The sequence below is a fragment of the Gavia stellata genome, chromosome 9 (genome assembly GCF_030936135.1).
Source record: "Gavia stellata isolate bGavSte3 chromosome 9, bGavSte3.hap2, whole genome shotgun sequence".
Lineage (NCBI taxonomy): Eukaryota > Metazoa > Chordata > Aves > Gaviiformes > Gaviidae > Gavia > Gavia stellata.
Window position 1 is genome coordinate 26,830,930 of NC_082602.1, and position 12,516 is coordinate 26,843,445.

The following is a 12,516-nucleotide window of genomic DNA, read 5'->3' on the forward strand; positions in this document are numbered from 1 at the left end:
GGGGGTCTGCAACTCACTAGGACGTGGGCGGCTCTGAAGAGGTAGCTGAAGGGGTAGTAGAGGAGGTTGATGAAGGAGGCTGCATAGAGATCAGCGTAGCGCATCACCTGGCTGGCAAACAGGGTCTGCCGAGAGCCGCTGCGGAAGAGGCTCCCCATCATCCCGTAGCACATGTCCATGTCGTGGGTCACTTTCTACAAGCAAAGGGCAGGTTAGCTCCTGGGACAGGCAGGCAGCAGCGCAGAGCCACGACAACACCAAAGTGGAGTGCACTGAGGGCTGGGGGCTGCATGAGATCTGCAAGGATCTCCAGCAAGGCTTTCTGTGCTCTTCTCCCGCAGCATCAGAGCACAGCCGAGTCCCAGCTAACAGAGGGGATGACAGCAGCGGGCTCAGGGCCAGCACCTGCCCCAGGCTGGCACCCCAGGGCTGGCTGAACCAGAGGCTGCAGCCCCTCCAAGCTTGTGTGTGCCAGCGCCCTGTTATGCAGCAGTGAGCACCGTCAATCAGGGCTGCTGTGTGCATGAGGAAGGAGACCTTATTCCAGACCAGGCTGCCTTTCAGGAGTGCCAGTGACACCAGTGAGCTGAGAAGCTCCTCCGTTTGCGCTCACAAAGACAGAATGGCTTTGCCAAGTCTGCCGTGCCCACCCAAAGGCAGAGCAAAGCATTTCAGGGCTGAGCAGTGGGGTTGGGTTCTCAAGCCCTTTGGGATCCAAAAGGATGAAAAGGGATTTTTATGATTGGTACCTTAATGCGTCTCTGGATGGAGCTGATGTCAGGGCGTTCATTGCTGCTACTGTCCAGATGCCTAGTTACAGGCGAGAAGGTAAATACATGGTGTGAAAAGCCTTTCAGAACCAGATGCTGTGGGATGGGGGCTCGGGGGAGGGAGGCTGGTCTGGAGGGGAAGGTTGGTCTCGTGGGCAGAGCCCAGGCCTGAGTCAAAGCTCTGGGAGCAGTGCCGCTAACCCAACCCCAAGGTTTCATCAGAGCCACTCATTAGCTGTCGTTAGGCTGGGAGAGGCAGCAGGAAAGTTGTCACTGTTTGAACACTCACTTGTATAGCTCGGCCAAGAAGATGTCCAGACTCTGCAGCTCTTCAAAAAGGGCTGGAAAATTCAGAAAAGAAAGGGGAAAAAGGTAAGTTTAAACTGTTGAACTGGAAAGGGCTGAAAGCAAATGCACCATTCTGCCTGCTCCCCTTGCATGGTGGTGGAGGGGTACTGCATCAAGGAGCATGGCATCTCACGGCCACTGTGCAGGGAGAGGGTTCAATCGCACTCTGTGCCACTGGCAGAGCTTTGGGCTTTGTTTCTCATTGCCTCTTTTGTTTTTGAGACTGAACCTTCACAGCCCTCACCAAAACTTTCCAACCAGCCATTGGGCAACTTGCATAACCCCCAGACTTATTTACACACCAAAGGGCAAACCTGGGAGAAAAGCAGTAGTGCTGGAGGATGGGAAACACACAGCACTTTGGCAGCAGAGGGAGCAGGAGGAAGGAGGAAGTGGCTGGTGAGCAGGGACTCCCTGCAGATGGGAGAGCAGTCATGGCTCAGGCATCACAGGGAAAATAACCCAGGTGTCTTGTCAGATACTTTTTACCAGAGAAGCCACAGCTTCATACGGGCAGAGGGAGAGGAGTTTTTGTGGCAGGGTTATGGATGAGGAACTCAACCCCAGCCAGCTACAGCTTCTCCCCTGGCCAAGTCAGCACTTGGCTGATCACACGCAAGCGGCCTGGGAAAGAGCACATGAAAGGCCTGGGACCCCAAGGCCAGCCCACAGACAGCTGCCCCAGCTCCTGCCACCAACACCCAGACCCAGGGAAAAAGGGCTGAAAGGAGAAGCGGCAAGCCAGGGCTATCTCTCCCCTGCACCCCTATGCCCTGGAAATCTCGGGGTGCAGCACCAGGGAAGCAAGAGCAAAGCCTGGCCTGGGGTTTGTCCGACTGCTGACCACTTTTGTCTGTCCAGACATGCAGCTCCTGTGCCAGCTCAGGGATCACGAGGAAGGTCCTCCAGCCCTGGCGCTTCTTGGATTTGAGGATGTCTCCAAAGATATGGTCTCCAATGTACAAGATATCCTTCCCTTTGGCCCCCAGCAGGTCACAGACTGTGTCCGAAGAGCCTGAGAGAAGAACGGCATAGCTCAGAACGGGGAGCCAAAAGGAAATGTGTGGCTCATTTCAGAGGGCCAGTGTTAGGGACAGAGCAGGTGCACTTTCCTCCCAGAAACCTCCACTGCTAAACACAGCACCCCTGCTTGGCCATGGCAGCACGGGGCACTGCCCACCCACCTGGGAGTTCACCCAGGGGCAGCTTTGCCCAAGCACACCCCCACATGAATGGCAGCAGCAGAGGGGCCATGCTGCCTCCCACCCCATGTGACAGTAATGGAGCCCTGCGCGTCACAGACAGCCCTGTATATCCAGCCGCTGCCCTTCCCTGGCTCAGGGGACCCTCCAAGTGTGGTCACACTAGTGGCAGCACTGTAAGTACAGCTGGGAATGTTACACTGGACCAGTTGCAGCTCCTCCTCCACCACAAGCCCTGCACTGGCATTTCCCAGACCCTCCCTGGCAAGGAAGAAAAGGGCATTTGAGGAACAGGTCCATTTCTTCCCTGCACTGGGCAGCAATGATGATGGAGAGCTTCTGGTGCAGTGTGCAGAGGGCATGGTACAATGCACTTTGGCAAACACAACCTTGCCTGGAGCCTGGCACAAGTCCTCTCACAGTCACAGTGGCTGAAGACCACGAGGGCACGTCAGAGCCACTGCACAAGACAAAAAGGGTTCTTGCCTCACCTCCTGAGTACACAATGCCATGCTGCAGCGGGCCAGTGTAGGTACCAATTTTCAGCTTCCCAGTCACCTGAGGAAGGAGACATTGCATTAGTACAGAACGGCTGATGGTCTGGATCTTTTCTGTCCTATTGATACTTTACTCTTTGTCTCGCTCTCTCACTCCCAGGCAGCCTAGAGATGGCTTTCCACATTCTTTTCCAATTGCCACCTGCAGTACATTAGGGAAGCCAGCAAAACCTCGAGCTCTGCTGTGCCCCAGGCAATGGGATTGCTCAGGAATCACTAAGAGGAGAAGCCAGCCCACCATCTCTAGGGCAGGTCCTGTCTAAACACTGTGTTGCCCATTGCCACTCAGGGACGCCACACAGGACGTGCATGAGCGCTTCCAGCCGTAGAGGTACCCCCCGTATGCCACTCACCGTGTCCACCTGCCGCAACACGGTGCCCTCCCCAAAGAAGAGGGGTTTTCGCGCATCCACCAGGATGAGGTCGAAGTAGGACTGCCATGGCCGATGGGCACTCCCAGGCTGCAAAGGCAAAACCAAACCCTAGAATCAGGCACAACACAAGCAACCACAGGGATTTTAACCGCAGTTTCATTGTCCATAACCTTGTGACATTGCTGGTCCATCAAAAACCCCTAGCTTGTGCCTCTTGTGGTGCGATGGTGGGTTGCCAGCGCCATCTCCTAAAGCACTCCCCTTTTGCGGCAAGCCCATCCCAACCCAGCCTAGCAGTGAGGACTGAGGAAGCTGTGTGAGACAGGAGAACTGCACTGAACATCCATGTCACAGCACAGCTGTCGTGTAAAGATATGCTGTAAATGACACCACTGCTGCTGTTTCTGAAGGTAACATCCTGTGTAGATCCAGACACATGCGACTTCACGGCTTCAGCCTTACAAGGCCATGCTGGTACATTTGCCAAGAGTGGGAAGATGCCTGCACTCTATTCCACAGAGCACAGCTTTGAATCACAGCCCTGCCTGAAGGACGCTGGGCATTCATGAGCCCTTTCTGCTCCATGCTTCCCCTCTTTCTGAGATCAAGACCACAGCAAGGAGTGTTTTGAGCTATCAGTTGTGGTGATTTTCCATGTTCTGAAAATTTCTCCCTTGGCCGCTTTCTACCTTTTACAGCACAGTGTGAAAACACACCTTTTGAGCATGAGATAGCCTCTCACTGGGAATTTATACTGAGAAAGCAGTATAAATTCAGCTCATAAGCCTCTCTCCAGAAGTTGCAGGGCTGAGTTTTGACCTCAGAAAACCAGAAAAAGCGTGACTAAAACTTCCGGAGTTACCATAGTCAAGGCGCAATCAGCCATAAATGTTTCTGCTGTTTTATAAATCTCTTTCCTTTCCATCAAGGTTTTTTTTAAACAACATCTAAAACATTCTGCAAGATTTCTAAGAAACCTAGCTGCAAAATGCCACAGTTAAAATGTGTTATCACTAAAATAATGTTATCATTAACACAGATTATTGTTTGAGACCAGATGATGCCTCTTTTCTCTTTGTTATGTTGCATTTGCTTTGATCCCATTCAAACACGACACAAAACAGCAAGTGTATTTTAACCAGATTAAAGCAACTAATCCCATGCAGCCGATGAAGCAGGATCAAAATGCTTTCCAGCTACACAGATAATTAGGCACATCAGTTTCTATTGCAACTGCAGTCTAGATATCACATACCTTTGGTCCATGTGGAAAGTCAAACAAGTAAGTCATAATTTTCTGAAAGACAGAAAGAAAGTATTCAAAGATGCGTTTTTAAACATACATTTGTGTAGTTTATAAAAGCATACTTTTCTGCTTTTATCTTTTCAGGTTACAGAACTTTATTTTCAGGATTTACACAAAAGTCAGTATAAGATTTGGAGACAAAATGAATGGATGGAATTTAAAGTGACGGGAATTAAACCAGTAATTTTTATAATCAAAGAAGACATTTGCCTGAGAAATCTGCACACTGCTTCAGGTATATCTTGCAATGCTTTAAAATGGCATATAAATCTTTGGATTAGCAGTGTTGCAACATCCTGACATTTACGTGGAGTTGAAGTAACCATGTTTATTCCTACAGCACAGCAGACAGCCCTTTGTGGCTCTTAGACCTCTCCAGCACCATGGCTTTGGAGACCTGTCTGTACTCAGACTATCTCACTTGAAAGGGAATTTCTGCATTTTAAAGGATGATGAAATCTAAAATGAGTATCTCTTTCAGCCTTTTAATTGCTGAGGAACTGAGTGGGGCCCAGAGGGACTTAAGCCAGGCCCATACTAGGTCAGTAACAGAACCAGGACTACAAAGGTGACTCAAGACCTAATCTGCATTCACCACTAAACCATCCTACACTACACCTAGCTTAGAAAACACCCGATTCTCCACCGGAAGATGTCCTACCAAAACCCATATAAACGAAAGGCTGGCTTTTGCTTATTCCACTATATACCAATGCAACAATTCAAGCAGCACTTACATCTGTGTATTTATAGTCGCTGTTTGTGACGAGAAACACCTTCCCAACTTCATTCATGCGGCTGAGCAGCAGTGGCAGCTTCCCCTGAAAACCAAGGGGCATACAAGTCACACACAAAAGTTACAGAGATTCATCATGGGCAAAACACTCTCAACTATGATCCCACCAGACAAAACAAAGCACATCAAACCATCAAGCAAGGAAACTCATGTGTTTTGCACTGGCCACAGCCAGGAACGCTGCTGGTCTGTGCACATAACACCCCTCCAGAGCACAGCCCAGGGGAGGAAGGCGAGGGGGAAGGGCTCAGCACGGTTGCGGTGCCTTTGCCAACCACAGTGCCAGGCACCCTGTGTTGCTCCCACCGATCTGCTCTGTGCCAGGCACACTGGAGCCGCTCCTCCAGCTCCCAGTCTGTTCCAGAAATGGGCCCAGAGGCAGGTGAAATCTGAGCTCACACGAGCCACAAGTTGGAGCACATTATAATTCCAACCTCAAATTAGGGAGAATTTATTCCTGGGGCTATTTTTATTGAATTACAAATCTCAGTCCATTGCCAGAGTAGCTGATTACTTCACAGAATGGTTTCCTAAGAATTTTGCAGGCATGTAACTAGAAACAAGGTTAACTGCTTTAAAGTGATACTCTGCCACAGAGCTCATCTAAACTAAAGAATAATTATACTGTAATTAGTCCAGAGGGGCCTTGCACACTGCAGAGAGGGCAAAAGTAAGGGAACCACTGGAGTTTGCTCAATTAGATGTGCTGAACACACATTTTGGGGCTATCACGAGACTGGACATTGGTGAGTCTTTCAGGATCTTTCCCTCAGTCCCTCAGGGTTAAACGCGTGTAACATTTTTGTTGGATGGCTAAGGAATACTTCAGTCTAAAAAGATGCTCATCTGTTGCTTTTTAAAAAGAGGTCTGCTTGGGCAGAGAAAATGTGGGCAGGGAACACAGTTGCTTTCACCACCAAAAGAAAGAACACAAGCCTTGCCCCCGTATTCACCTGTGTCCCATGATAACATTTCCTCTGGCTTTTATATTTTACGTAAAAAACGTGCAAGTGAATACGAAATCACGTGGATCACTGGCTCAGAATAAAGGCTGTGTCCGAACTTTCCACTTTGTCTTTGGTTATTACAATAGAAATCACAGCGTTATCTGTTTTGTGATTTAGTAAAGCAAATCAGCATGTTTATTTCTTGCCTGCTTACTCAGTACAGAATGTCACGTAGCACAAGTAAAGTAACTTCACACTTACATCTTTCACCACATACTTTTCCAGATTCTCAAGGGTCTTTTCCTTGAGCGATCCCTGAAATAGAAACAACAGAACCCAGTGAGGTAACGGAAACTTATGATGTAAGAGACATCAAAGTAATGCCAACTTTCACACTTTAAAATGCTGTGAAAGTACAAACCAGGGCGAATCTGAACCAGTGACTCTAGAGATGAGAGGCTTTGAGTAGCAGGGACCATGACAAACTCTGTGATCCATCGATTCCCTCACCATGGTAAATAATCCACTTCAACAGCATTTTAACCCTTTCAGAAGGGAATACAATAGAAACAAACAAAAAATAGATTTGCCATACCAAACAAGACAGTTAACGACCTGTCTCCAACACTGACCATAATGCTTTACTCAAAGGCCAACTCCAACATGTATCACACAACACTGCATAAGGAAAGAAAAATAGATTCCTGACTTCTGCATGGCTAAAAGGACCATCACAAGTACAACTGTGAGCAGAGTTCTCCTGTGACAGTTCTCCATCCCACCCCAACAGACCTCTTGAATGAGGAGGAACAAGAAAATCAGGTCTTTAACCAGATGTTAATGCTCACAAAACTGTATTCTAAATTTGTGCACAAGTGTGTGAAAAAGATGAACTGCCTCTCCTCTCTAAACAGAGAAAAGTTGATGTATTTCTGTTTAATGCAGGTACTTTTCAGACAACATAAGATAGTACCACTGTAAACCATTTACAGTAAAATGCTGTTTTAATAATTATGAAAATGTACAAGTTGTGGACTGTAAGTACACATACCCTCATGGCATCATGTTCTAAAACCTGTGAATTACAGCACAGAAATGGGATCTGGGCACAATAAAAAGGAGTAGGAAGCCAAGAAAGATATGTTCCAGTACTGGGAGGGCAGTTGAGATCTTAATTCACATACAACTGCAATTTATTATTTGCTCACTAGGCGGCAAAGCAGGGCTCTTGCCCAAAAGTGGAATAACACATCTTAACTCATGAGTTACAAACCAGTCCCTCTAACTCAGTTACAACTACAGATATCCCAAGAAGTCCTTGCAATCACCTTGTAATGAACCCAGTCAACAGCATCTCTGACATCCTGGAACATACTCCTGAAGGACATGAAGAGGTCTCCATCTTTAAACCCTGTTTCACAGCTGTGAGGAGAAAGAAGAGAGATTGTAGTGGCCAATTGCAGCAGGCAAGAAACACGTCAAGGAGAGAGACAGTTCAAAATGTTGTTTGGAGCTTGTGTTTTCATCTTACCATAATAGTTTCCTATTTACTACTTTACCACAGCTCAGACTTGAAAGAAGGCTACAACCAGAGTTTAACAGGATCTGTGTGTTACCCAAGAAGGTTTGTTTAAAATTTTAGGATGTGAGTTCCTAACTACAGGCCTGTGCCTCCATAGCAGTACTACAGCCTTCTGTGACTGCAACTCTTATTTCTCCCCCACAGTATTACAAGAAGGAAAAAACACTGGTACTGTGCAGTTTGCAGAATTTTACAAAAGCTGAATGGTACTGAGAAAGTAAGCAGAGTGCTGCTCTTTCTCCTTCTTTCCAACACTAAAGAAGGGGGTGCCATGGATATCAACTAAATGTAATACTTGCTGCTGAGAGGAGGAACTACTGTGTTGAACAGTTAGAGTTAACATGAGAAACTTCCTCTGCAAGATACTGTGGAGGTATCTTTGAGACACCCACTGAGAGTTTGCATCAGAAGAAATCAAGGAGGATTAAACAGAGTTGTATTTATTATGACAGTAATCATCACGCCTTCCTGAGAAAGGATATTTTACCTGATGGATAGTCGGCATAAACAGTTCCTCTGCTCCCAGGTAAAATCCCATTAAACCTTTGCCTTCCACTCACATAATATGCAAAGATGATCCATCACATGAGTCAGCAGCACAGCAGCATTCACATTTTGCTAGTTCAAACTGCAGCTTATTTTTATGCTTATACCTATGTGAAAACTAGGTAAATACTCAGGCTGCACAAACAGCCTTTTACACCACACTGTGCCTGAGCATTTCACCTTTAAGTGAACAAAGTCCTCAATTATGACATGAGGGACTTGTGGTAACTGCCTGAGGATATTTAGCCTTTCAGTTACCAGTTCAAACATGGCTCCAATGGACACGGGTTCAAAATGAGCTGTCTGGTGCCTGTAATCACCCTGTAATAAGTGTGTGGTCTTAGAAGCTGGCCCAAATACCACTGACAGTCATTATGGTGATACTGATATACCCTGGGAAGGAAAACCTCATAACCAGTCTCTGCTGTACACATAGATCACCCCGTCATCATTAAATTCTCTTAACGTCAAAAGAATAAGAGGCCTGAACTTTTCCCCACTGAAACCATTTGAGTGGCCTCCACTAATATTAAGAACAGCTCCATCTGTGCTATATTGCTCTTTAGAATAACAATCTTACTGTACCATCAGCACCTCAAACCAGAGGGAATACATACCTAGTGTACCGGTCACAGTTAGTAAAGAAATCCACTAGGCAAGCCAAGAGATAGGTCTCTGCAAAGAAACAAAACAAGATTTTAAAACAAGGATAATATCATATGGCCAGCTAACTTTAGGTCCTGTGCCCAAAAGAAGAAAGTTCATGTAAAAAAAAAAAAAAACAGATAGGTAGACTATGATATTAGCAAAGCTTTACTGCCTTCAAAGGCACAGAAACAGGCCTGTGTTGGCTCACATTAGACTCACCTGGTAGATTGAATAACGTGTTCAGAATGTAAAACCTATCTGTGTCATCCCTCTGGATAAATTTATTTGGATATTGATCCCGTGTTTCAGGCCTGAGAATAGATAAGGTGGAGAAGAATGAAACCACAAAAAATAACGAGCATAAAATGTGCTGACCTGCAAAATATAGTCGTAGCGGGGTCCATTAACTAGAGTCTGTTGTGCTTTAATCGACACCCAGCTTTCCCTTGTGCATTAGCAGCGCAAGAGCAAAACTGCATCCACCGGCGTTCCCTTCACCGTGCTGGCTCTGACAGAGCCGGGCACAAAGCCCTCATCGCTGAGTCAGCAAGCTGAGCAGAGCCCACACAGGGAAACAGAGTGGTCGAGAGTCCACAGCTTGACCTTAAGCCCCATGCCTTAAATCATCTGCACTTTCATTGTTTGCTTATCTTAAACTTTCCCCCACTTTCCATGTGTTGCTTTACACTCCCCCGAGCAGCCTTCAGCAGGGGAGTGCACAGCTGTACTGCGGGAGTCTTGCCTGGGGCCCTCTGCAATTAATCAGCAGGGTGGCGATGACTAAAGTAATATAATTATTCTGGTTTCCTTCATTTCTGGGGCTTCTGAAGATCACCTCTGACTCAAAGACGAACTTGAGTGCATATATAACCGCTTTTTCTAAATTTTGGCTTCCTGATGCAAGAACTTACAGGCCTGCAATGACAAGGCTTGTCACCTTGAGGGCCCTGAGCTGGCCTGCGCTTGCCTTCCATCCATCCACCCTCGCAGCAGGGATATGAAGGGATTTGCTGGGACACATCAGGCATGTAGCATTGCGGTCCCCTCTGCTTCCTAAAGCACCTTCTCTGGGGCAAGAGAAACACAAGCAGCCAGGGAAGGCTGCAGGAAACGGCACGCAATGCCTCACTTCTTACACCCTCAAAGGTCAGAAACACAAAGGGGTAGAGCAAGCTTGCTCCTTCCCCAAGCCAGCGCAGGCCCTCAAATTTTCTTAGCAATGGCTGTGGAGTTAACGGTCTCACAGGGCACAGGTCCTCTCTGCTGCCAGCAGCCCTCACACAATGGCTTTGTCTTAACTGACAAGCTGCTGGTGTTAAACTGTGCCAGGACAGGTGAACAGCCCCTGGATTATCCCATCAACCCCTTCCCACAGCACGCTTTCTTCTGTTCCCAGCACACCACAGATGTGCCTGTGCTGGCACGGACCTTTCCTCTACAAACACTCCAGGCTGTTGCTGTGCCTGGGACCCTGAATGCATCCCCAGCCGATCCTGGAGCTGTAGGAACACCAATACAGCAGCTGCTGTTAGTGCAGTCCCTGCAACCCCTTATACAATGGGTGCCCTGAGGATCAGTGACACAAAAGAGCCTATTAAGTCAAAAAGAACAGCCAAGAGTCAGCACTCACCCTCTGAGGAAATTAAAGCCATGTGCACACACTAGGAGGTTCCCATAGGCATCAACTTTCAACAGGTTTCCATAGTGAGTATCAAACACCAGGCCTCTGTTAAGAAAGTGATTTAAGATATGAAGAAGTGAGCGCATTAAGCTGTGACCATTTTAATAGCAGTTCTTTCCAAATCAGCTCTAGAACAGCTTGCTCACTTGGCATGGGGCATCAGAACAGAGTTGCTGTTATTATGCAGACTGGGTCCCTACTGTCCCTTTTACCTGGCTGCAGGTGAGCAACAAAAGCCCTGCATTGCCAGGTGAAAGGTACAGCTGATCTGCTCTCCACAGACGTGAAAAGGGAACCGTTTAACCTGGCAGAGGCTTAGCTATGCACATATCAGGGAAGGCATGGGCCTCTTCCACAGGGTCACGAATCTGACCCCTGTGTTTGTGGTTCCCTGACAGCCCCGCTGGGCTGCAAGGAAGAGTGAGGTGTGATAAAGGAATTTCTCCCCTCTTTTTCATTGCTCTGTCACAGACAGAGCCAGATGGGGCACGTAACTATTGCACAAAATGCTTTGGACATTCCCACTTCCAAGTCCAGCAAAACTCTGTATCGTTTATCTAGTAGCTTCCACCTGGAGAACGCAGCCTTCCCACAGAGACATCCCTTCTGTCCCCTCCCTGGGATGAAGGCAGTGGATTTAATAGAGTCTTCATCACAGGTTTGTGAAGGGCTACTGTCTTGTTACGAGCATGGGCGCACCCAGCAAGTGTCCATGTAAAACATGCTGAGAGGAGTGACAGAAGGACGCTGCCAGACTGAAAAATGGAACAACAAGCCAACAGACCCTCTGGTCCAGTCTTTTGTAAAGAAGCTCCAAAGGAGTCAAAAAAGCAAAATCCAGCAAAGGCACAAGTGGAAACAACTTAAAGGCGCAGAGTTAGACCCAAAGCCTTGTTTAAAACAAGCAATGTCCTTTTTACCTCTGCTACCACAAGACAAAATGTAAGAATTCAGTAACGTTGCACCATTAAACTTTGCTTTTGGTGTTTGATGCATCTAGACAAGTGAACTGAATTGGTCCCACTTTTATTGTTTAATGTCAGCTTAATTTTCAGGATGTCTTACGCACGAGGACACTATTAATTAAAATCATTAAAGAAAAATGTTCGGAGATGTTCTAGCAGCCTCATGGACAGTAACGGCTCCTTCTCCCCTTGATTTTGATTTAACTCCCAATCCAATTGTGTCTCTGCTGTCTTTGCTTTGAAAGGTTATTTTTGGACCATGTTTTCAGCAGGCCTCTTTTCTTGCACACTCCCTCTTTGCTGGCATGGATTCATGTGTGCAAAGACCCTCCACATACTGCAGCAGACTGCTCCCTTCACCATGATCTGTGGTCAACCACAGGCTTCACAGGCACATCTCTGAAAACCTGGCCTCACATGTTGCCTATGAAATTTACAGAACAAATATTCAAGGCCTTGAGCAGGCTGGGTCGGTATCTGTTAGTCATTTACCTGGTAGGGAATGCAGGATCATACACAAAATTGAGCAGCTCATGAGGGTATCCAATGGAAACTAATCTTTCTACGGTCAGGTCAAATCCAAGAGATTCGTATTCAGGGGATTTATACACTGTACCAAGATGAGATTTCAGTTAGAAAATTTGCAAACAGCTAGGGGGTTAAACAAGAAGGCAGTTAAAATTAATGTACCCGTTCACCCTCCTCCCTCCTCCACATCACACGTTCCCTTCTCCGCTCCTGCCCTTCGCTGCCTGGCGTCCCCCAGCCCGGAGCCATGGTGGAATTAGCTCATA

General features: G+C 47.2%; 1 protein-coding gene across 1 annotated transcript in view; it reads right to left on the reverse strand.

Moving 5' to 3' along the window:
- Positions 1-12,516, reverse strand: part of NT5C2 (5'-nucleotidase, cytosolic II) — a 62,805-nt gene that overhangs the window by 1,848 nt on the left and 48,441 nt on the right. Inside the window, exons 4-17 of the mRNA XM_059820939.1 lie at positions 12,215-12,332; positions 10,707-10,802; positions 9,296-9,387; positions 9,046-9,103; positions 7,629-7,722; positions 6,562-6,615; positions 5,295-5,378; positions 4,507-4,548; positions 3,231-3,338; positions 2,812-2,878; positions 1,963-2,133; positions 1,060-1,111; positions 750-810; positions 18-194 (exon numbers count right to left, since the gene is read on the reverse strand). Of these exons, the coding sequence (XP_059676922.1) occupies positions 18-194; positions 750-810; positions 1,060-1,111; positions 1,963-2,133; positions 2,812-2,878; positions 3,231-3,338; positions 4,507-4,548; positions 5,295-5,378; positions 6,562-6,615; positions 7,629-7,722; positions 9,046-9,103; positions 9,296-9,387; positions 10,707-10,802; positions 12,215-12,332 (1,274 nt within the window). The remainder of the gene's footprint in view (positions 1-17; positions 195-749; positions 811-1,059; positions 1,112-1,962; positions 2,134-2,811; positions 2,879-3,230; positions 3,339-4,506; positions 4,549-5,294; positions 5,379-6,561; positions 6,616-7,628; positions 7,723-9,045; positions 9,104-9,295; positions 9,388-10,706; positions 10,803-12,214; positions 12,333-12,516) is intronic.